The 23,952-nt window shown below is 37.3% G+C and overlaps 1 protein-coding gene across 1 annotated transcript; it reads left to right on the top strand.

The window, feature by feature from the left end:
- The first annotated feature begins 20 nt into the window (after nucleotides 1-20).
- Nucleotides 21-23,537, top strand: LOC138316219 (short-chain dehydrogenase/reductase 3-like). Its single transcript, XM_069257810.1, has 6 exons — nucleotides 21-452; nucleotides 3,189-3,311; nucleotides 6,576-6,716; nucleotides 17,557-17,795; nucleotides 18,018-18,143; nucleotides 18,478-23,537. The coding sequence occupies exons 1-6, from the start codon at nucleotides 228-230 to the stop codon at nucleotides 18,581-18,583; spliced, it is 960 nt and encodes a 319-aa protein (XP_069113911.1). The 5' UTR covers nucleotides 21-227; the 3' UTR covers nucleotides 18,584-23,537.
- Nucleotides 23,538-23,952: the final 415 nt, after the last annotated feature.

The following is a 23,952-nucleotide window of genomic DNA, read 5'->3' as shown; positions in this document are numbered from 1 at the left end:
CACATAGAAGAGTTCTCTTTTCGGGGAAAGAAGTGGGACATATCGTCCCATTCATTTTAACAGCAAAACGTGAATACGCATCTTTAATTTCAGCTAATGCTAACAAAGGAATGTTCTGAATAATTTTGATAGGTTGTTAAAATACTAAAGGCAATGTGGAATGCTGATAGGACCAAGTCATATAGTGTTTGAAATGTGAAGTTGGGCGCGAAAGTTCAAAGTTCAGCATGGAGGATCAAGACGTAAACAAACGGACGGACACGTACAAATATTTATTGAGACTAGCTTTTCTCGTTTTAAAAATCCCATTTATGTGTTGTAGATCTTTTGTTTTTAGTTTATATCCTGCAAAGTTAAAAGATATTTCTAATGATATTGTCTTGATAACCGGTGGAAGTCGTGGAATAGGACGACAGCTTGCACTAGAACTGACGAAATACAGACCGGAGCATGTGAGTATTTTTTCTCGAAAAAATACTGACTTCTTAACAAAAACACAATTCTAAGATTTAGAAACCTAAATTGACTTAAACGGTATCATGATTCATTCATGGAGATCCTTGAAGCAAACCACTGCTATATTAGACCAGGCACTCCTAGAGTGAGAGATGTAACGAAGACTTATTAAGGCTTAGTAAAAAACATTGCACCAGGTAGATGTTTGGTGTTGGTGTCGACAGCTATGGTCAAGTGCCCTTAATTCGTCAGGGACCTGTTTTCGTCATGTTTTCAATTTTGCTTATATCTCATGAACTATCGCGTGATTTCATAAGGAGTGTCGTCTGCCAAATCAGATTTGATTTAAAAGGAAAATTTGTCTTGCTTAAAAAAGATTGTGTGCTATAACCAAGTGATTTTATAAAAACGATGTAGCAATATACCCCAAAATGAAGGTATTTTAAATGAAACTTTAAAACCCTACCGTCAGCGTTTGACTGTCCATGTGCACTGATCAGCAGAATGTCAACAAAGTACCGGAAGTCACGTGTCTGATCATGTGATTCATAGCCCAGATTTTGGGTTATTACAAATTATTTTGGCGATTCAACTTACCCGAAATTTTTGGTGCGGTACTGTTGAAAACATAAAAGTTATTTTATGTAAACAGAGGTTTTCGCCACTTTCCATGACCAATAGGTTTAAAGATTTAAAATCAATGTAACTATAGGAAATTTTCAGCTTAAACCCGATCTTACAAGTGCCTTCTGCTCATCATTTATTTGGAATGATCTCAATTTTCATAATAAGCGAAACAGCACCCCTGACGAAAATAGGTCCCTATTGTGTTGGCCATCACCCAGCGACCGGCTGTTAGAAATCTTCAGTATCGTGATAAATAAATAACGATGTAACTATAGGAAATTTTCAGCTTAAACCCGATCTCACAAGTGCCTTCTGCTCATCATTTATTTGGAATGATCTCGATTTTCATAATAAGCGAAACAGCACCCCTGACGAAAATAGGTCCCTATTGTGTTGGCCATCACTGAGCCAACGGCAGGTAGAAATCTTCCGTATCGCGATAAATAAATAACGAATTGATAGACAACCTGTTGTACAAGTAAGACAAAATATTATATATTTGTGTTGATAAAATTGGTACATTTTATTTCTTTCTGGTTTGTTGATACTGGTATACGGAAGATTTGATTACCCTGACGAATATTGGTCCTTCAAGGGTACTTGATATGTTTGAGCCAGCATTATTTGATTTCGAAAAAGAAAGTTACAAAAATCTTGACACAAGATCTGTATTCCATGCACATACATAATGTACCCTTTTCATATGTCTTCAGCGTCAGCTTATTATTACATCTTTCAACTTCAAGTAGCATTTTTAGCTCACCTGGCTCGAATTCGAAGGGCTGGTGAGTTTATGTCATGGCGCGGCGTCCGTCGTCCGTCCGTGCGTCCCTCGTCCGTCCGTCAACATTTCCTTTAAATCGCTACTTGTCCTAGAGTTCTGCATGGATTGTAACCAAATTTGGCCACAAACACCCTTGGGAGAAGGGGAACAGAACTTGTATAAATTTTGGCTCTAACCCCCCCGGGGGTAGGAGGGGCAGGGCCCAAAAGGGCAAATAAAGGTAAATCCTATAAATCGCTACTTGTCCTAGAGTTCGACATGAATTGTAACCAAATGTTGCCACAAACATCCTTTGTGGAAGGGGAACAGAACTTGTATAAATTTTGGCTCTGACCACTCGGGGGCAGAAGGGGCGCGCGGCCCAATAGGGGAAATAGAGGTAATTCCTATAAATCGCTGCTTGTCCTAGAGTTCTGCATGGATTGTAACCAAATTTGGCCACAAACATCCATAGGGGAAGGGGAACAGAACTTGTATAAATTTTGGCTCTGACCCCCCGGGGGCAGGAGGGATGGGGCCCAATAGGGGAATTAGAGGTAAATCCTATAAATCGCTACTTGTCCTAGAGTTCTGCATGGATTGTAACCAAATTTAGCCACAAACATCCATCGGGGAAGGGAAACAGAACTTGTATAAATTTTGGCTCTGACCCCCCGGGGGCAGGAGGGATGGGGCCCAATAGGAGAATTAGAGGTAAATATTCGAATTCCTTCAGAAAAGAAACAATGAACCTGTATTTAGAACATTACTTGGCATTACAAACCAGGTGAGCGATACAGGCCCTCTGGGCCTCTTGTTTAAAGTCTTTTACAACAGAATGTAAATGTGCATCATATGAACTATATTTCGGTTTAAATGATAGTTGTATATGATTAAAAGTATACATTATTATAAACACTGTCAGAACAGAACCACAGCTGCTGTATATTAGACAAGAGAGATTGTCAGCTTCATCAGTATGATCAACAGATGTACGCCTGTATACATTTATGTGCCTAGGGGTCTTTATTCTCCTTAGTTTTAGATGTTATGTTTATAATATTTCAATATTTTTTAGTTGGTTTAATTTTTGAGAAGAAAAAATATATTTTAACATTATATCAATAAAAGAAAATACATTTCCAGATTTTGAATATATGAATTGATTTTCATGTTTTCTAAAATCATGTATATTATATTACCTTAATCTGAAAAACCTATCGGACCACAATGAAATGTTTAAAGTTAATATTTTTGCAAAAATAACATGTTTAAATATAGCTAATACACTTAAAAGTAGTAAGCTATAAAAAAAAATAAGGGTATTTCAATAATTTGTTAGATTGTGCTATGGGGTAGAGAGTTGGCCTCTCTGGAGAAGACAGCAGCTGATGTGCGAAGCCTTGGTACCAAGTGTTCTTACATGTCTTGTGATGTTGGTGCCAAAGAACAGATATATGCAAAGGTAAATCATACCAAATGGTCACCAGGGATGACTAACTAAATTAGTTTCCTAGTTAAAACACAATCTGATTGAAATACAGATCTGACAACATCCCATCAGGGGTGACCTTTGAAAATGATGTAATCAAATTGCTACCTTCAGAAACTGAGATGGGAATGAAAAAGTTTGAAAAAGCTGTCAGAATTATTTTAAGGTCATCTGCGCCGTCCGTCGTCGTGCGCCGTGCGTAAACTTTTCATTCAAACGACTTCTTCTCAATAACCTAAAGGCCCAGGGTACTGATATTTGGCCTGTAGCATGCTGGGATAAAGGGCTACCAAGTTTGTTCAAATGAATGACCTTGACCTTTATTCAAGGTCACAGGGGTAAAAAAGGCTAAAATCTTTAAACGACTTCTTCTCAAGACCCAGAAGGCCCAGGATACTGATATTTGGCCTTTAGCATGCTGGGATGAAGGGCTACCAAGTTTATTCAAATAAATGACCTTGACCTTCATTCAAGGTCACAGGGGTCAAATAGGCTAAAATCCTTTAAACAACTTCTCGTGAATAACTAAAAGGCCTAGAGACCTAGAGACCTGATATTGAGCCCGTAACATGCTTGGATGAAGGGCTATCAAGTTTGTTCAAATGAATGACCTTGATCTTCATTCAAGGTCACAGGGGTCAAATAGGCTAAAATCTTTAAACGACTTCTTCTCAAGAACCAAAAGGCCCAGGGTACTGATATTGGGCATGTAGTATGCTGGGATGAAGGGCTACCAAGTTTGTTAAAATGAATGACCTTGACCTTCATTCAAGGTCACAGGGGTCAAAAAGGCTAAAATCTTTAAACGACTTCTTCTCAAGAATGGAAAGGCCCAGGGTACTGATATTGGGCATGTAGTATGCTGGGATGAAGGGCTACCAAGTTTGTTCAAATGAATGACCTTGACCTTCATTCAAGGTCACAGGGGTCAAAAAGGCTAAAATCTTTAAACGACTTCTTCTCAAGACCCAGAAGGCCCAGTATACTGATATTTGGCCTGTAGCATGCTGGGATGAAGGGCTACCAGGCCAAGTTTGTTCAAATGAATGACCATGACCTTCATTCAATGTCACAGGGGTCAAATAGGCTAAAAAACCTTTAAACAAATTCTTGTGAATAACTAAGAGGCATAGAGACTTGATATTGGGCCCGTAACATGCTTGGATGAAGGGCTATCAAGTTTGTTCAAATGAATGACCTTGATAGGGGTCAAAAAGGCTATAATCTTTAAACAACTTCTTCTCAAGAACGGAAAGGCCCAGGGTACTGATATTGGGCATGTAGTATGCTGGGATAAAGGCCTACCAAGTTTGTTAAAATGAATGACCTTGACCTTCATTCAAGGTCACAGGGGTCAAAAAGGCTAAAATCTTTAAACGACTTCTTCTCAAGAACCAAAAGGCCCAGGGTACTGATATTGGGCATGGAGTATGCTGGGATGAAGGCCTACCAAGTTTGTTCAAATGAATGACCTTGACCTTCATTCAAGGTCACAGGGGTCAAAAAGGTTAAAATCTTTAAACGACTTCTTCTCAAGACCCAGAAGGCCCAGGATACTGATATTTGGCCTGTACCATGCTGGGATGAAAGGCTACCAAGTTTGTTCAAATGAATGACCATGACCTTAATTCAATGTCACAAAGGTCAAATAGGCTAAAAAGCCTTTAAACAACTTCTTGTGAATAACTAAAAGGCATAGAGACCTGATATTAGGCCTGTAACATGCTTGGATGAAGGGCTACCAAGTTTGTTCAAATGAATGACCATGACCTTCATTCAATGTCACAAAGGTCAAATAGGCTAAAAAACCTTTAAACAACTTCTTGTGAATAACTAAGAGGCCTAGAGACCTGATATTGGGCCTGCAACATGCTGGGATGGAGTGCTACCTAGTTTTTTCAAATAAATGACCTTGACCTTCATTCAAGGTCACAGGGGTCAAATAGGCTAAAAATCCTTTGAACAACTTCTTGTGAATAACTAAGAGGCCTAGAGACCTGATATTGGGCCTGCAGCATGCTGGGATGGAGTGCTACCAAGTTTGTTAAAATAAATGACCTTGACCTTCATTCAAGGTCACAGGGGTCAAAAATCTGAAATCTTTAAACGACTTCTTCTCAAGAACCAAATGGCCCAGAATACTCATATTTGGCTTGCAGCATGCTTGGATGAAGGGCTACCAAGTTTGATAAAATGAATGAACTTTACATTCATTCAAGGTCACAGGGGTCAAAAAGGCTAAAATCTTTAAACGACTTCTTCTCAAGAATGGAAAGGCCCAGGGTACTGATATTGGGCATGTAGTATGCTTGGATGAAGGGCTACCAAGTTTGTTCAAATGAATGACCTTGATCTTCATTCAAGGTCACAGGGGTCAAAAAGGTTAAAATCTTGAATCGACTTCTTGAGAATAACTAGGAGGCCTAGAGACCTGATATTGGGCCTATGACATGCTGGGATGAAGGGCTACCAAGTTTGTTCAAATGAATGACCTTGACCTTCATTCAAGGTCACAGGGGTTAAAAAGGTTTAAATCTTTAAACTACTACATTGTGTTGCGCTAATAGTCAGATGACTGTAAAGGCCCATGGGCCTCTTGTTGTGTACAAAGTCATCTTGCCCAAAGAGCGCAACAAAGCTAAATGTTTATGTATGCTGGGATGAAATGGCATTTTCAATTGAAGTAGGAAGGTGTAGAAAATACATTTAATCTGAGGTACAGGTGGCATAAATTAAAGGTCACCCAAACACGACCCCTTATGAGATGTTGTCAGATCCTCTATTGAACAAAGTGGTTATAAGATTGAGGTAAAAAATAACAAATGGCCATCAAGGAATCTGGATGACTAACCAAATTAGTTTTCTTGTTATTTTCATAAAGCAGGTCTAAATGGCAGGTATAATGGGGGATAACTTTGAATTGTTTAGTACGGGTAGTCTATTCTAGGGTCATTCTTATTATGCCAGACACCATTTTCCAATGTTTGTCAAGAAGCGAATTAAACCACATTTGCTTTGTTCACAAAACATTAGAGAAACAAAAGTAATTTATAAAAGAAATATCACTTTTCCTGATTTCATTTTTTGTAAACAATCCTCGAATGAAGGAAAGTTAACAGCAATTTGAACTATAATGATAATTATTTACAAAAAAAAAAAGAGGAGAAAAAAACCCAAAACAAACGAATCAAACATCAAATTAAAACATTTCAAAGGATCATATAATGGCTGTTTTAGGCACAGGAGATCAAGGATACAATAGGGCCTGTGTCAATATTGGTTAACAACGCAGGGATGGTGACGGGACGTAAGATTGTCGACAGTGTGGATGAGGAATTAGAAGCTACTATTGCTGTCAACACATTGGCTCATATGTGGGTGAGTATATAAATGTTTTGTCTTTTCTAGCTACCTACAAACCGGTAGATTGGTGAAATCTGGATTCTAAATCTATTAGTTTCATTTACTCACATACTTGATAAGGATACCCTAGCTATCCCTAAGTTAATAAGTATACAATAGGTCTCACAATAGCTTAACATCATAACTTTACATTAGACAACCACAATCAATAATGACATAAACAATTTTAATGCACATTCTTCTGTTTTACCCCAAAGGATGAATTAGGTGAATTATCGTTAATCTCTTTTCCTGTTAACTACAAACAATGTTTATAATAATGTAATATTAGTGTGTTCGTTAATTAAAGGGGGCTTGATCATTGTCATCAAATGCTGTAAATACTGTACATTTTAAATGTTCTACCACATGTGAGAAGAGTCTTTGACTCAATGTGCAATTGAATAAAAATAAAGTCAACTAGATTTGATCGCGATCAAAACACGGGATTTCCACCTATGTAATGATATAAGTAATGTTAGCGAACAGACGATTGGTTGAACGAACGGACGATCTCACTCAATATTAATCAGAGAGCGTTTCTTACGAAAGCAGTCTGGTTCAACCGAAAAACAGATTTAGGGGAATCCCCCTTTGGGCAGAAGATTTCATAGAGAGGTGAATATATAGGAGCCTGCTGATTGGATATATTCAGGGTACACCAGTTAATGGTTTATGTGTGGGTCGGACAATACATGTAGATGTAAAATTTGTAAAGAATTTTGATAACTTCATTTAACCTGAATAGTAGCAAACGTTAACACGGTCCTCTATGGGAATTTATTTGGTTCTGTGATCTCAAAACGGCCGGGTAGTTTCTCAAAATAGCACCGGTTGTGTTTGAACATCCGGTGTCACAGGTGACGGCTCTGCCACACACATAAAAGGTTTTTAAACCTGTCAGTCATTATGTTTGTGCATTACTTTTATTGTTTGTTTGTTCAAATGTACGTCCTATTAACAGCTAGGGTCACGTAAGGACGGCCTCCCATGTATGCGGTGTAGTTACACATGTACGTGTATTTAGGCAAACACGTGTACATTGTTCATATATACGTGTATATGTAGTGTGATAGAACGGGTTTCTATCATTGTTGCATTTATTTCTACAGTATGTATATTTGTTATTGCACTCTTCTAAGTCTTCACTTCAGTGATCTGTTTATGTATATTTGACCCAAATTCAGGGGAACACCGTGAGAACAGGTCTTATCTAGGGTGTGTTTGCTGTTTAGCAGTCACATTCATCAACCTAGTTGTCCTCATGTTCACCCCGATGATGACCGCTGGCCGGAGTACACGTGTGGTACACTTGGGAGGTGTTTATCAGTCAGTTGAGTCTTGTCTGTTTTAAGCGGAAGTTATATTTAGTGTGTAGGTGGGTTGTTGTAGCAGCGGTTTCACCTAAATATGGTGCTCTGTCCGGACATCCGGACATTGACCAATCAGTGGTCACTTTGGGGTACTGGGTTGATGAGTTGTTATAAAAGGAGCTGCTTCTAAGGAAGCTTTAGTGTCCTAGGCTCGGTTATAACCGGAACAAGGACGTTAAGCCCCATCAATCAATCAAGAAGCTTTGGTCTTGACTTAGGGAATAGGTAGGGAGCAGAGCTAGTTGGCTCCGTAGGGTGTTAGGCTTTGTTTAGGGAACGTGGTAATCACACAGGACTGAGCTAATTAGGCCTAAAGTTTGGCTATAGTTAATCTTGGATACATTGTAACTGCTTCGGCACTTATATCTCTTATTGTTATCTGTCTTAACGGGCACTATTGTGAATCTTCTATGTAATACTTAATCTACTTGTCTTTTATATAATAAATAGTTATTTGTACCTGTATTTACCTAGTTGAGTTATTGGATTAGTGTCAGTGCTTCCGCTACATCCTAGAGATCGAACCTGTTGAGATACAGGCCTGTAACCTGTGGAGGAAACAGGATCCGTAGAGGATTTGTGACGACTGTGGACTCTGTTGTATACTAAAAATACTATACGATCACGATTTGGGACTTATACATATAACGGGAGATACAGTCGGATCGCCCCTCCTGGTCTCTTGTGGAAAACCCTCCCTATTACAGTAGCACTTAAAACATCCCGAAAAGTATTGAAAACTAGATGTAAAAATACATTCGAAACGGCCCTTGTGTACCGAAGATTGAGCCCAGGACAGAATTTTAACCCAGCCGCTGATTGGCTGGCTAATTATGAATTTCAAAATTAAAAATGTTTTCTGACAGGTAATTATTCCTTGATAACCATGATATGAATTTGGAAATTCAGATTGAGATTTAGGTTCAAAATATCAATTTTGATAATGAATAGGTAAAAACATTAGAATTTCAGGTTTTTTTAAAAGTGCAAAAATTCTCCTTATCTTATGAAGATCTTGGACCAATGCGGAATAACACGTACGATTAGAGTTTTAGTATTAGATACCGATTATCTCCCTTTGGCCACATGCCACATCATGTAATCACAACTCAAAATCGCTGAAAGTTCTATACCTCCGCCATTTTGAATCATATGACATTGAAATTGGTCATTTTATGTGTCTGAAAGCATGATCTTTCACATCCAATTCAAAACATTTCACCTTTGAATTTTCATGAATTACCCTAAAATTTACGTTAAAAAATGAACGAAACGCCATATTCGGAGGTCTATATTTCCGCCATTTTCAAATTCATGTCTTTGAAATTAAAAACCTGTACAGACAATAGGCTAAAGCTAACATTTACAAAAAATCAACACCCTATATGAGACGATAAAGGCCCTACGAGCTCACAAATAACGGACAAAAATAAGAAAATGAAACAAATTGCCATATTTGGAGAGCTATATATTCGCCATTTTTCTATATAACCCCTTAAAAATAAATAACTTTTGAAGACAAAAGTTCATACAACACAGGTATGAAAAATCAACACTGTACATACAGGTTTAAAGGCGCTGAAACGTCTCGTGCAAGGACAAATAAAAACTAAAATTTCGATTTTCGATGTCCTATATCTCCGCCATTTTGAATCTTATGACCTTGAAATTGGTCATTTTATGTGTCTGAAAGCATGATCTTTCACATCCAATTCAAAACATTTCACCTTTGAATTTTCATGAATTACCCTAAAATTTACGTTAAAAAATGAACGAAACGCCATATTCGGAGGTCTATATTTCCGCCATTTTCAAATTCATGTCTTTGAAATTAAAAACCTGTACAGACAATAGGCTAAAGCTTACATTTACAAAAAATCAACACTCTAAATGAGATGATAAAGGCCCTACGAGCTCACAAATAACGGACAAAAATAAGAAAAAGAAACAAATTGCCATATTTGGAGAGCTATATTTCCGCCATTTTTCTATATAACCCCTTAAAAATAAATAACTTGTGAAGACAAAAGTTAATACAACATAGGTATGAAAAATCAACACTGTACATACAGGTATTAAGGCGCTGAAACGTCTCGGGCAGGGGCAAATATAAACTAAAATTTCGATTTTTGATGTCCTATATCTCCGCCATTTTGGATCATATGACCTTGAATTTGGTCATTTTATGTGCCTGAGAACATGCTCTTTCATATGCGCCCTTCGAAACATTTCTATGGTAAAGTTCATTTTTGACCTTTGTTTGACCTCATTTGACCCCCTAGTGAACTCGTGACCTTGACATAATTTCTGATAACATGTAATGAGAAAAAAACGTGAATTATCGTGATCTACATGGAGAATGAAACGTACATGTTATGTAGCGTACGGTTATGAAATTATGAGCGTTTAAAGTTCGTTCGAAAAAAGCAGTGTTTTACGTCTGTGACCTTGACCTTGAACGTTATCCTCCAAAATCGAGAGTACATTTTAAGAACTCATGTACGTACATAACGTCTCCAAATTTCAGCGCTCTACACCTCTTATTTATTACGAAGAAGTCGTTTAAAGATTTAAAGCTTTTTGAACCCTGTGACCTTGAATGAATGTCAAGGTCAATAAAACAGCATAAGTTCTGTAGACATTCGTCCATGCTATGTCTATACAAAAAATCAAGCATGTGTGTTAAGTATTAAAGGCGCTGAAACCTTAAAAATTTTTGGCGGGAAAACGCCAAAATAGCCTTTTTTCAAAGGCCTATATCTCCGCCATTTTGGATTTCATGACCTTAAAACGTGTCATTATATATTTCTGAGGGCATGCCCTTTCATATCCAACTTTCAAAACTTTTCTGTGTTGAATTTCGTTTTTGACCTTTGTTTGACCCCGTAGCGAACTCTTGACCTTGACATAATCTCTGATAACATGGCATGGGAAAAGCACGCGCAATGTCAAGATCTATCTGAATAACAAAACGTGAACGATGTACACCGTACGGTAATGAAGTTATGAGCGCTTAAACTTCGTTCCAAAAAATTGTTTTTTACGTCTGTGACCTTGACCTTGAACATTTTTGTAAAAAATCGAACGTACATTTCAAGATCTTATGTACATTCATAACGTGTCCAAAGTTGAGCGTCGTACCTTATTTCGTTCCTGAGATATCCTGCGAACAAGATTTGTGGAAATAAGAAAAAGAAAGAAAAACTAGATTTGATCGCGATCAAAACACGGGATTTCCACCTATGTAATGATATAAGTAATGTTAGCGAACAGACGATTGCTTGAACGAACGGGCGATCTCACTCAATATTATTCAGACAGCGTTTCTTACGAAAGTAATCTAGTCCAACTGAAAAACAGATTTAGGGGAATCAAGATTTCATAGAGAGGTGAATATTCAGGGTACACCAGTTAATGGTTTATGTGTGGGTCGGGCAATACATGTAGATGTAAAATTTGTAACGAATTTTGATAACTTCATTTAACCTGAATAGTAGCAAACGTTAACACGGTCCTCTATGGGAATTTATTTGGTTCTGTGATCTCAAAACGGCCGGGTAGTTTCTCAAAATAGCACCGGTTGTGTTTGAACATCCGGTGTCACAGGTGACGGCTCTGCCACACACATAAAAGGTTTTTAAACCTGTCAGTTATTGTGTTTGTGCATTACTTTTATTGTTTGTTTGTTCAAATGTACGTCCTATTAACAGCTAGGGTCACGTAAGGACGGCCTCCCATGTATGCGGTGTAGTTACACATGTACGTGTATTTAGGCAAACACGTGTACATTGTTCATATATACGTGTATATGTAGTGTGATAGAACGGGTTTCTATCATTGTTGCATTTATTTCTACAGTATGTATATTTGTTATTGCACTCTTCTAAGTCTTCACTTCAGTGATCTGTTTATGTATATTTGACCCAAATTCAGGGGAACACCGTGAGAACAGGTCTTATCTAGGGTGTGTTTGCTGTTTAGCAGTCACATTCATCAACCTAGTTGTCCTCATGATCACCCCGATGATGACCGCTGGCCGGAGTACACGTGTGGTACACTTGGGAGGTGTTTATCAGTCAGTTGAGTCTTGTCTGTTTTAAGCGGAAGTTATATTTAGTGTGTAGGTGGGTTGTTGTAGCAGCGGTTTCACCTAAATATGGTGCTCTGTCCGGACATCCGGACATTGACCAATCAGTGGTCACTTTGGGGTACTGGGTTGATGAGTTGTTATAAAAGGGGCTGCTTCTAAGGAAGCTTTGGTCTTGACTTAGGGAATAGGTAGGGAGCAGAGCTAGTTGGCTCCGTAGGGTGTTAGGCTTTGTTTAGGGAACGTGGTAATCACACAGGACTGAGCTAATTAGGCCTAAAGTTTGGCTATAGTTAATCTTGGATACATTGTAACTGCTTCGGCACTTATATCTCTTATTGTTATCTGTCTTAACGGGCACTATTGTGAATCTTCTATGTAATACTTAATCTACTTGTCTTTTATATAATAAATAGTTATTTGTACCTGTATTTACCTAGTTGAGTTATTGGATTAGTGTCAGTGCTTCCGCTACATCCTAGAGATCGAACCTGTTGAGATACAGGCCTGTAACCTGTGGAGGAAACAGGATCCGTAGAGGATTTGTGACGACTGTGGACTCTGTTGTATACTAAAAATACTATACGATCACGATTTGGGACTTATACATATAACGGGAGATACAGTCGGATCGCCCCTCCTGGTCTCTTGTGGAAAACCCTCCCTATTACAGTAGCACTTAAAACATCCCGAAAAGTATTGAAAACTAAATGTAAAAATACATTCGAAACGGCCCTTGTGTACCGAAGATTGAGCCCAGGACAGAATTTTAACCCAGCCGCTGATTGGCTGGCTAATTATGAATTTCAAAATTAAAAATGTTTTCTGACATGTAATTATTCCTTGATAACCATGATATGAATTTGGAAATTCAGATTGAGATTTAGGTTCAAAATATCAATTTTGATAATGAATAGGTAAAAACATTAGAATTTCAGGTTTTTTAAAAGTGCAAAAATTCTCCTTATCTTATGAAGATCTTGGACCAATGCGGAATAACACGTACGATTAGAGTTTTAGTATTAGATACCGATTATCTCCCTTTGGCCACATGCCACATCATGTAATCACAACTCAAAATCGCTGAAAGTTCTATACCTCCGCCATTTTGAATCATATGACATTGAAATTGGTCATTTTATGTGTCTGAAAGCATGATCTTTCACATCCGATTCAAAACATTTCACCTTTGAATTTTCATGAATTACCCTAAAATTTACGTTAAAAAATGAACGAAACGCCATATTCGGAGGTCTATATTTCCGCCATTTTCAAATTCATGTCTTTGAAATTAAAAACCTGTACAGACAATAGGCTAAAGCTTACATTTACAAAAATTCAACACTCAACATGAGATGATAAAGGCCCTACGAGCTCACAAATAACGGAAAAAAATAAGAAAATGAAACAAATTGCCATATTTGGAGAGCTATATTTCCGCCATTTTTCTATATAACCCCTTAAAAATAAATAACTTTTGAAGACAAAAGTTCATACAACACAGGTATGAAAAATCAACACTGTACATACAGGTTTAAAGGCGCTGAAACGTCTCGTGCAAGGACAAATAAAAACTAAAATTTCGATTTTCGATGTCCTATATCTCCGCCATTTTGAATCATATGACCTTGAACTTGGTCATTTTATGTGTCTGAAAGCATGATCTTTCACATCCGATTCAAAACATTTCACCTTTGAATTTTCATGAATTACCCTAAAATTTACGTTAAAAAATGAACGAAACGCCATATTCGGAGGTCTATATTTCCGCCATTTTCAAATTCATGTCTTTGAAATTAAAAACCTGTACAGACAATAGGCTAAAGCTTACATTTACAAAAAATCAACACTCTAAATGAGATGATAAAGGCCCTACGAGCTCACAAATAACGGACAAAAATAAGAAAAAGAAACAAATTGCCATATTTGGAGAGCTATATTTCCGCCATTTTTCTATGTAACCCCTTAAAAATAAATAACTTGTGAAGACAAAAGTTAATACAACATAGGTATGAAAAATCAACACTGTACATACAGGTATTAAGGCGCTGAAACGTCTCGGGCAGGGACAAATATAAACTAAAATTTCGATTTTTGATGTCCTATATCTCCGCCATTTTGAATCTTATGACCTTGAAATTGGTCATTTTATGTGTCTTAGAGCATGCTCTTTCACATCCTATTCAAAACATTTCTCTTTGAAATTTCAAAAATTACGGTAAAATTTACGTTAAAAAGTGAACGAAATGCCATATTCAGAGGGCTATATTTCCGCCATTTTCAAATTCATGACTTTGAAATTAAAAGTCTGTACAGAGAATGTGCCAATGTCTATATTTACAAACAATCAACACCTTACAATAAATGATAAAGGTGCTACGAGCTCAGAAATTACGGGACAAAAATAAGGAAATGACACAAATTGCCATATTTGGAGAGCTATATTTCCGCCATTTTTCTATATAACCCCTTGCAACTCATTTGTTTTCAAAACAAAAGTTCATACAATAGCGGTATGAAAAATCAACACCGTACATACAGGTATTAAGGCGCTGAAACGTCTCGGGCAGGGGCAAATATAAACTAAAATTTCGATTTTTGATGTCCTATATCTCCGCCATTTTGGATCATATGACCTTGAATTTGGTCATTTTATGTGCCTGAGAACATGCTCTTTCATATGCGCCCTTCGAAACATTTCTATGGTAAAGTTCATTTTTGACCTTTGTTTGACCTCTTTTAATCCCCTAGTGAACTCGTGACCTTGACATAATTTCTGATAACATGTAATGAGAAAAAAACGTGAATTATCGTGATCTACATGGAGAATGAAACGTACATGTTGTGTAGCGTACGGTTATGAAATTATGAGCGTTTAAAGTTCGTTCGAAAAAAGCAGTTTTTTACGTCTGTGACCTTGACCTTGAACGTTATCCTCCAAAATCGAGCGCACATTTCAAGCACTCATGTACGTACATAACGTGTCCAAATTTCAGCGCTCTACACCTCTTATTTATAAAGAAGAAGTCGTTTAAAGATTTAAAGCTTTTTGAATCCTGTGACCTTGAATGAATGTCAAGGTCAATAAAAAGGAATAAGTTCTGTAGACATTCGTCCATGCTATATCTATACAAAAATTCAAGCATGTATGTTAAGTATTAAAGGCGCTGAAACCTTTAAAATTTTTGGCGGGAAAACGCCAAAATAGCCTTTTTTCAAAGGCCTATATCTCCGCCATTTTGGATCTCATGACCTTAAAACTTGTCATTATATATTTCTGAGGGCATGACCTTTCATATTCAACTTTCAAATTTTTTCTGTGGTAAATTTCGTTTTTGACCTTTGTTTGACCCCGTAGCGAACTCTTGACCTTGACATAATCTCTGATAACATGGCATGGGAAAAGCACGCGCAATGTCACGATCTGTCTGAATAACAAAACGTGAACGATGTACAGCGTACGGTAATGAAGTTATGAGCGTTTAAACTTCGTTCCAAAAAATTGTTTTTTACGTCTGTGACCTTGACCTTGAACATTTTTGTAAAAAATCGAACGTACATTTCCAGATCTTATGTACATTCATAACATGTCAAAAGTTGAGCGTCGTACCTTATTCCGTTCCTGAGATATCCTGCTAACAAGATTTGTGGAAATAAGAAAAAAAAAGAAAAATAAGAATAAGAAGAAAAAACAGAACAATAACAATAGGGATTTCCATCCTCAATGGAAATCCCTAATAATAAGAAGAAAAAACAGAACAATAACAATAGGGATTTCCATCCTAAATGGAAATCCCTAATTATTATTAGCTCACCTGGTCCGAAGGACCGAGGTGAGCTTATGGGATACCGCAGCATCCGGCGTCCGGCGTCCGTCAACAATCGACTTCTTCTCCATAACCGCTAGTCGGATTTCAACAAAATTTGACTGGTAGCATCCTTATGGGCTACTAACTGAAAATTGTACAAATGATGGGGCTGATCCCCCGGGGGCCTGAGGGGCGGGGCTAAAAGGGGTCAATTTGGCTATTTCCATATAAACGACTTCTTCTCTGAAACCAAGCATGGGATAGCACCCATAATGCAATGGTAGCATCCTTATAGGGTGGGGATTCAAAATTGTACAAATGATGGGGCTGACCTCCCGGGGGCCTGAGGGGCGGGGTCAAAAGGGGCCAATTTGGCTATTTCCATATAAACGACTTCTTCTCTGAAACTAAGCATGGTATAGCACCCATAATGCAATGGTAGCATCCTTATAGGGTGGGGATTCAAAATTGTGCAAATAATAGAGCTGACCCCCGACCCCCCCTCCCCCCCACCCCCGGCTTGAGGGCGGGGTCAAAAGGGGTCAATTTGGCTTTTTCCATATAAATGACTTCTTCTCTGCAACTAAGCATGGTATAGCACCCATAATGCAATGGTAGCATCCTTATAGGGTGGGAATTCCAAATTGTGCAAATGATAGGGCTGACCCCCGGGGGCCTGAGGGGCGGGGTCAAAAGTGGTCAATTTCCATATAAATGACTTTTTCTCTGCAACTTAACATGGGATTACGCTCATAATGCAATGGTTACATCCTTATAGGGTTTGGATTCAAAATTTTGCAAATGATGGGGCTGACCTCCTGGGGGCCTGAAGGGTGGGGTCAATTAAAAGGGGTTAATTTAGCTATTTCCATATAAACGACTTCTTCTCTGCAACTAAGAATGGAAGAGCACTTATAATGCAATGGTAGCATCCTCATAGGGTTGGGATTTGAAATTGTACAAATGATAGGGCTGACCCCAGGGGCCTTAGACGGCAATAGATGCGAGGTCAAAAAGGTCAATTAGGCTACTACTTTCATATAAATTACTTTGTCTCTGAACCTATGTATTGGATAGCATATTTGTATGGTATCAATAGCATCATTGTATGGTTGTGATTCAAAATTAAACTTTGGGAGTCAATTTTGCTTATTTTTCTAATTGTCAGAGTCTTGTGATAATTACTAACAAAAAACCAGGTGAGCGATACAGGCCCTCTGGGCCTCTTGTTATTATCAATGTGACATCTTTGTATTTTTGTCATGCTGTCAGTAAGTCCTGGCATATTGTTAGTTATGTTGTACAATTTAATTATTTTTGAGAACATGTAAAAGTCTTGTGTAGCTTACATAGCCATTTCATACAGGTAAATTACAGATATCTATTGTGACCAATATGATTAAAACCAGATCTTAAATACACTTTCATAGCGTAAGCGTATTGAAGATCTGGTTTTAATCAGATTGCTATTGTGATTATTGAGAAAGCAGAATCTCACACTAGTGGAATTTTGTACACCCCTATATAATTAATGCTTTGTATTTCAGACACTGAAGGCATTCCTACCTGATATGATTGACCTTTGTAGGGGTCACATCGTGACAATGAGCTCGGTGTTAAGTATGATAAGTATGGCGGGTCTCTCCGACTACTGCAGCTCGAAGTTTTCTACAGCCGGACTGTCCGAGTCTCTATACTGGGAGGTGGAGGAGTACTCGGGCATTTTTATCTCCACGATTCATCCATACTTAGTGACCAATGACATGTTCTCATCACTACAGCTGAGGTAAGATTTATAAACCTTATAGATTTAATTACCTTCAATAAGATCCCTCTATTAGCACCACCCAGAGGGCTGAGTAAAAGGGGTCTTCTTAAAGACACTGCATCAATGAAAAATGATATGTTTTCTCTACCAAAACCAGGAAAATAGTGGGTGGTCTATATTTTGAGGTTCTACAATGTATATGGCATTGTCATTATAATAACAAATCTGATTTCTTTACAGATTTCCTCGACTAATTCCTGCCTTATCTGAGAAGTATGTCGCCGAACGGACTGTTCGAGCCATCCTTACAAATACATCATTCATCATAATGCCTAGGATCATGTACCTTATCATTGTAGCCCAGAGGTCAGTCCTGGCACACAAAGGTCAAATATGTACCTCAGTATGACTGGATCATCAGATATATAGCAATTACTCATCAACATTCAAATCAGCAACAAGCATTTTGCTGAATGATTGACCCCAATTTCAGCAACTTCAAAATTACAATTTACAAATACATGTAATTGTACAAATTATCAATCTCACATATGATTCTTCATACAAATATTTGTCAGATATTTCAGTCAACAGTGGGCCACACACATTAACAGGGAAATAACCTTAAAGTATATTGTAATGGCCATGTACATATAAGGAAATATCTTGCTATTATTTTGTATCTCTCTGTTTATTACAGAATTTTCCCACAGAGTATTTTACTACCGATTTACAAGTTTCTGGGCACTGATACAGCGATGGACAACTTCCTGTCTCCATCACCCGCCAAAGCCAAGATGAGTTAACATCAGGCCATTGGAGTATTTGGTCATGCTGGATCTGTGATACCAGGATGGTAAAAATAGAGCAAAAGACATCAGATACAGAAATGGCAAATAATTTGATCTAGAGAAGATCTGCATCTTTATTTATTGTGAAACATGAATATTGAATCATGGTTTTATTTGCCTTCATTGTTAACCAGGACGCCTTTGGTATTTTACATGGGTAATTAACAAAGCATCATAGAGTAGAAACTGATATATAGTCATCTAGGATCTGGAAATATTAAAAATAAATGTTAATGATTGATTTAAGCTATGGTGAGCAAGCTAAATTCTTTGATGTGTAATGCCCCTACCTCCATAGAGAACTGTAGCCGTTTGTATAGGGGAAGGGATTCTCATGATTAATACAAATACACACAGTTTTATAAGCATAAATTGTGATATATCACCAGATGTTTTTTCATTGAGTATAATTATGATGAGTTTTTGATAACTCATCATTGGTAGCTCACCAGCCAAACAGCAAGTGAACTTACCCGGTATGTTGTAATGTGTTGTCAAGCCATCTTTTGTAAACTTTTCTCTTTCAACAACGTCTTATCCAAAATTAAGAAATCCATAGATCTGATATTACATCTATAACATGTTTGGATGAAGGACTTCCATATTTGTTTGAGTGAATGACCTTGACCTACATTACAGGTCACATAGTCCAAATAAGCCAAACTAATAAAATAAGATCTTGACAATGATTAGTTGGCCTATAGTCCTGATATTTTTGGGATGTGTAGCATGCTCAGATGATGGGCTTCCAACATTGTTCAATGAATGACCTTGACCTTCATTCAAGGCCACAGGAATAAAATAGGCTCAAGCTTAAGGCCACAGGGATAAAATAGGCTCAAGTCTTTTCAGGACTTGTGGTGAATGAGACACAGTGGCGCCAGACATCTGTCCGTCAATAATTGACTTCTTCTTCATAACCACTTAACAAAATTTGACTGGTAATAATTTTATGGAGTGGTGACTTAAAGTTGTATTGATGGTCAAGCTTACTCACTTTGGGGCTAAAATGGGTCAATTAGGATATTTCCATATAAATGTCTTCCTCTCTGAAACAAAACATATTGGATAGCACTCATATCATGCACTGGTTGCATTTTTATGGGTTAGGAATACAATATTATAGAAATGGTGGGGCTGTCGCGGTCCATCGTGCAAAGATAAACAGTTTGCATTTTTGACGTCTTCTCCAAACCGCTGAAGCAATTTCAATGAAATTTTGCACAAACCTTCTAAGGCATCAGGCCAATCAAAACACCCAGCCCTCAGGGTGCTGTGGGAGGAGCCAAAAGGGGTAAAATTAACTAAAATTTCAAAAATCTTCTTCCCCACTCACAGATGTGGTAGAATCAAATACTCTTCATGGATATAAAGGTCTCAAGGATCTCTTACAATTGTGAATTATATATGACCCTGGGGTCTCGGGTTTTCCTCTGGGGAGGGGGTTAAGTTTACTATAGTTTAGATTGTGAAAACACATCTTTGAGCATTATTTGGTCATTTGTAATAGGAAATTAGTTAAACGTCAGAATTATCCTTATGAAATGGCCATTGAATCCTATTAACAAATTTTCCATGACTGACCCCAAGGGGCCTTAGGGGCGGGGCCAAAAGGTGTCAAATTAGCTAAAACTTCAAAAATCTTCTTCTGAAATTCTGTAACAGGTAGAATCAAATTCTTTTCATAGATGAAGTTCATAAGGTCATTTACAAAAATTGTGAATTATATGACCCTGGGGTCTCAAGTTTCTCCCTGGGGAGGGGGTCAAGTTTACTATAATAGTTTATATAAGAAAACACATTTATGAACATTATTTGCTTATAGTTTTCATAGGAAATTAGTCAAATTGAGTTAGAATTATTAACCTGAAATAGCATTTTAACATCATATCCATATTGGTCGTGGCTGATGCCCAGGGGCCATATAGGGGTGGGGCTAAAATGGGTCAAAATGGCTAAAATTTCAAAAATCTTTCTACTGAATTCACAGATTTGATGGCACCAAATAATCTTCATAGATTAAAAAGCAAATTTATAGAATAACTGACTGACTTAAAGGGCGAGATGGGCCAATATATAGTGTTTATATGTCTTTGCTTCATTCTGTATCCGAACTCAGGTGACGGTTAAGGCCCATGAGCCTCTTGTTATGGGTTAGGAATACAAAATTCACCCCCCCCTCCCCCATGGAGGGCCTGAGGGGAGAGGCTGAAATGGGTCAATCTGGCTATTTCCATAAAATCATAAACAATGTCTTCTCCGAAACTAAGCATTGTTAGATAGCACTCAAATTACATTGGTAGCATCTCTATGAGTCGGGAATTCAAAATTGTACAAATGTTAGGGCTGACTTCCCTGGGGACCTAAGGGGTGCAGCCAAATTGGTTACCTTGGCTATTTCCATAAATTGAACAGGACTCATATTGGATTGCTAGCATCTCATGTATTCACCAGCTACTACAAGGGACACCTCATTTGGAGCAAAATAAGATGAGATGTTGTGTTTATTTCATTTGGTGCTTTTTTTTTCTTTTTTTTTAACAGTTGTCAGATGATGGCAGCATGATGGTATCATAATCTAGTTCAAAATCCATCACTTATACTTATATATCAGTTTAGGTTTGACTGAATGAAAATAAAATAATTATTTCCCATCCATTTGTAGTTTTGAAACATGATCATCAATTACACGACTGCTGAATATAGTTTAGTGAAATGTCAATGATTGTGTCACAAATGTCTCTGTAACACCAATAAAAATGCTTAAAAGGTCAAACACATTTAGCTGTCAGATGTGGAATAGTTTGAGAGATGTAGGTACTCCAGTTCAAAATGATAAAATGTTAATGTTAGCCACCTGAGACACAGTCTCGTTGAAGGGATCTTATATTCTATATGGAGGCTCCTTTTGTGCGTATCCATATTGTAGGCCTAATAACTTGGCTGCCATCTTGGATTTTGATAATTGAATTCTATTGAGATCTACAAACACTTTGTATCTAAATTTTAGCTCACCATCATCAGATGGGTGGGCTATTCAAATCGCTTTTCGCCTGTGGTCCTTTTCTTTATATCTCTATTTCTCAGAAAGCACTGAAGGGATCATTCTCAAAATTCATATGTAAAGTCCCGTAGGGCCCTAGTTCTACATATTGCATTTTGGGACCATCTTGGATTTTGATAGTTAAAGTTAATTATAGCTATTTCTCATGAAAGTACAGAAGGGATCATTCTCAAAATTCATATGTAGAGTCACCTAGGACCCTAGTTGTGCATTTTGCGTTTTGGGACCGATCGGTCAAAAAGATGGCCGCCAGTCAGCCATCTTGGATTTGATAATTAAAGTTTGTTATCCCTATTTCTCAGAAAGTACTGAAGGGATCATTCTCAAATTTCATATATAGATTCCCCGAGGGTCCCTAGTTGTGCATTTTACAATTTGGGACAGATCGGTCAACAAGATGGCCGACAGGCTGCCATCTTGGATTTTGATAGTTGAAGTTTGTTACTTCTATTTCTCAGAAAATGCTGAAGGGATCTCCCTCAAATTTCATATCCAGGTTCCCCTTGGACCATAGTTGTTCATATTGCGATTTGAGACTGATTGGTCAAAAAGATGGCCGCCAAGCAGCCATCTTGGATTTTGATAGTTAAAGTTTGTTATCCCTATTTCTCAAAAAATACTGAAGGGATCTGTCTCAAACTTCATTTGTAGGTTCCCCTAGTTAAGCATATTGCGTTTTGGAACCGATCGGTTAACAAGATGGCCAACAGGCCGCAATCTTGGATTTTGATTGTTGAAGTTGTTTGTTACCACTATTTCTCAGAAAGTGCTGAAGAGATCTGTCTCCAATTTCATATCTAGGTTCCCCTAGGGCCTTAGTTTTGCATATTGCACTTTGGGACTGAACGGTGAGCAAGATGGCCGACAGGCCATCATCTTGTATTTTGATAGTTGGAGATTGTTACCGCTATTTCTCAGAAAGTACTGAAGTGATCTGTCTCAAATTTTATATGAAGTATGTTTGATAAAGTTTGAAAAGCAGAGAAAAGATCCCTCTTTACATTGTCAGACATAGATCATTCTTTGGTGGGCGCGCAGATCCCTCTGTGATCTCTTGTTTCAGTTTATCAAATGTTTCATAGAATATTGAAAAAAGGAAATAGCAAAGAAAAGATCTATCTTTTATCTGCCAAATATTATAGATCATGAAATGGGCATCAACATTCCCATAAAAGATATTTTATTTTTATATATCAGACATCATAGATCACTACCGCAGTCTCTGGTTGCTGGATCATGTCATTTTCTGGTTTTATTACATTGTAATTTTATTGTGATTGAAACTGATAAAATATCATCTATTCATATCTTAAATCAATATTTTCAATGTCAGTAATATACTACAATGTTAAAATAATGTTAATAGGAATTGTAAACAAATTAGAAATATATTAGTGACTTGTGTCAGTATGTGATCTAGAACTAGCAAACTATTAGCCAGACATGTTTTGTTATTACATTAGTTAGGAATACTGATATTATTTGACTTTTCTGTCGCAATGTTACATCTATAATAGCTATGCATTTTTACATGGCTTTTTTGCTATGTATTCCCTAATTTATCATCTTTTACCTATTTTGTATTTTATACTTCAATATAAAATTGGTGTCAAATGAAACAGCATGCTGCTCCTTTGCAGATTAGTGCATATGTTGATATATATACTACATGGATGTACAGTATTAGCTTGCTATTATCGTTTGTAAATTACCAAAGCTGGTCATTGATTAATAAAATAAATGATGGTTTTGTGCTCTTAATTGTTAGCTGTAGTCTGGCTTAGGTTTTGTTTGTTTTTCTTTTTAATTATTATTGTTTTTAATTAAATGCTTAAGATGTTGGCATTCAAGCTTTCATTCACTATTTATTACATAAATTGTTATCATTTTTAAGCTTCTATTGCATTAGTCCAAAAAGCATGTTTTGTTGAAGAAGTGGATGAACATTTTTGTTGGAATTTTTTTATCCCTTTCCCACCTGAAAGAGCATATTATTGGATGAAATGGTTTTCCATGAGATAGTGATAATTGTTATCAGTATACTTGTATCAGTGCATTTATACTTGTATCTTCACTTACAATACACTTGGGCAATAAAAGAAGACATTTTGAAATGATATGTCCTGTCTTTGTTGCGTGTATACTTTGGTTTGCAAGAGGTTCTAGCATTGCCTCTTGTGTGTCAGTGTATATTAGTTGTCATGATTAAAGAATACATGTAACAATTTCTTAGGTCACCTGACCATAGGCCATGGTGACC

The sequence above is a fragment of the Argopecten irradians genome, chromosome 1 (assembly GCF_041381155.1).
Source record: "Argopecten irradians isolate NY chromosome 1, Ai_NY, whole genome shotgun sequence".
NCBI lineage: Eukaryota > Metazoa > Mollusca > Bivalvia > Pectinida > Pectinidae > Argopecten > Argopecten irradians.
The sequence above is the reverse complement of the archived record's forward strand: the minus strand, read 5'-3'. Positions and strand labels throughout refer to the sequence as shown.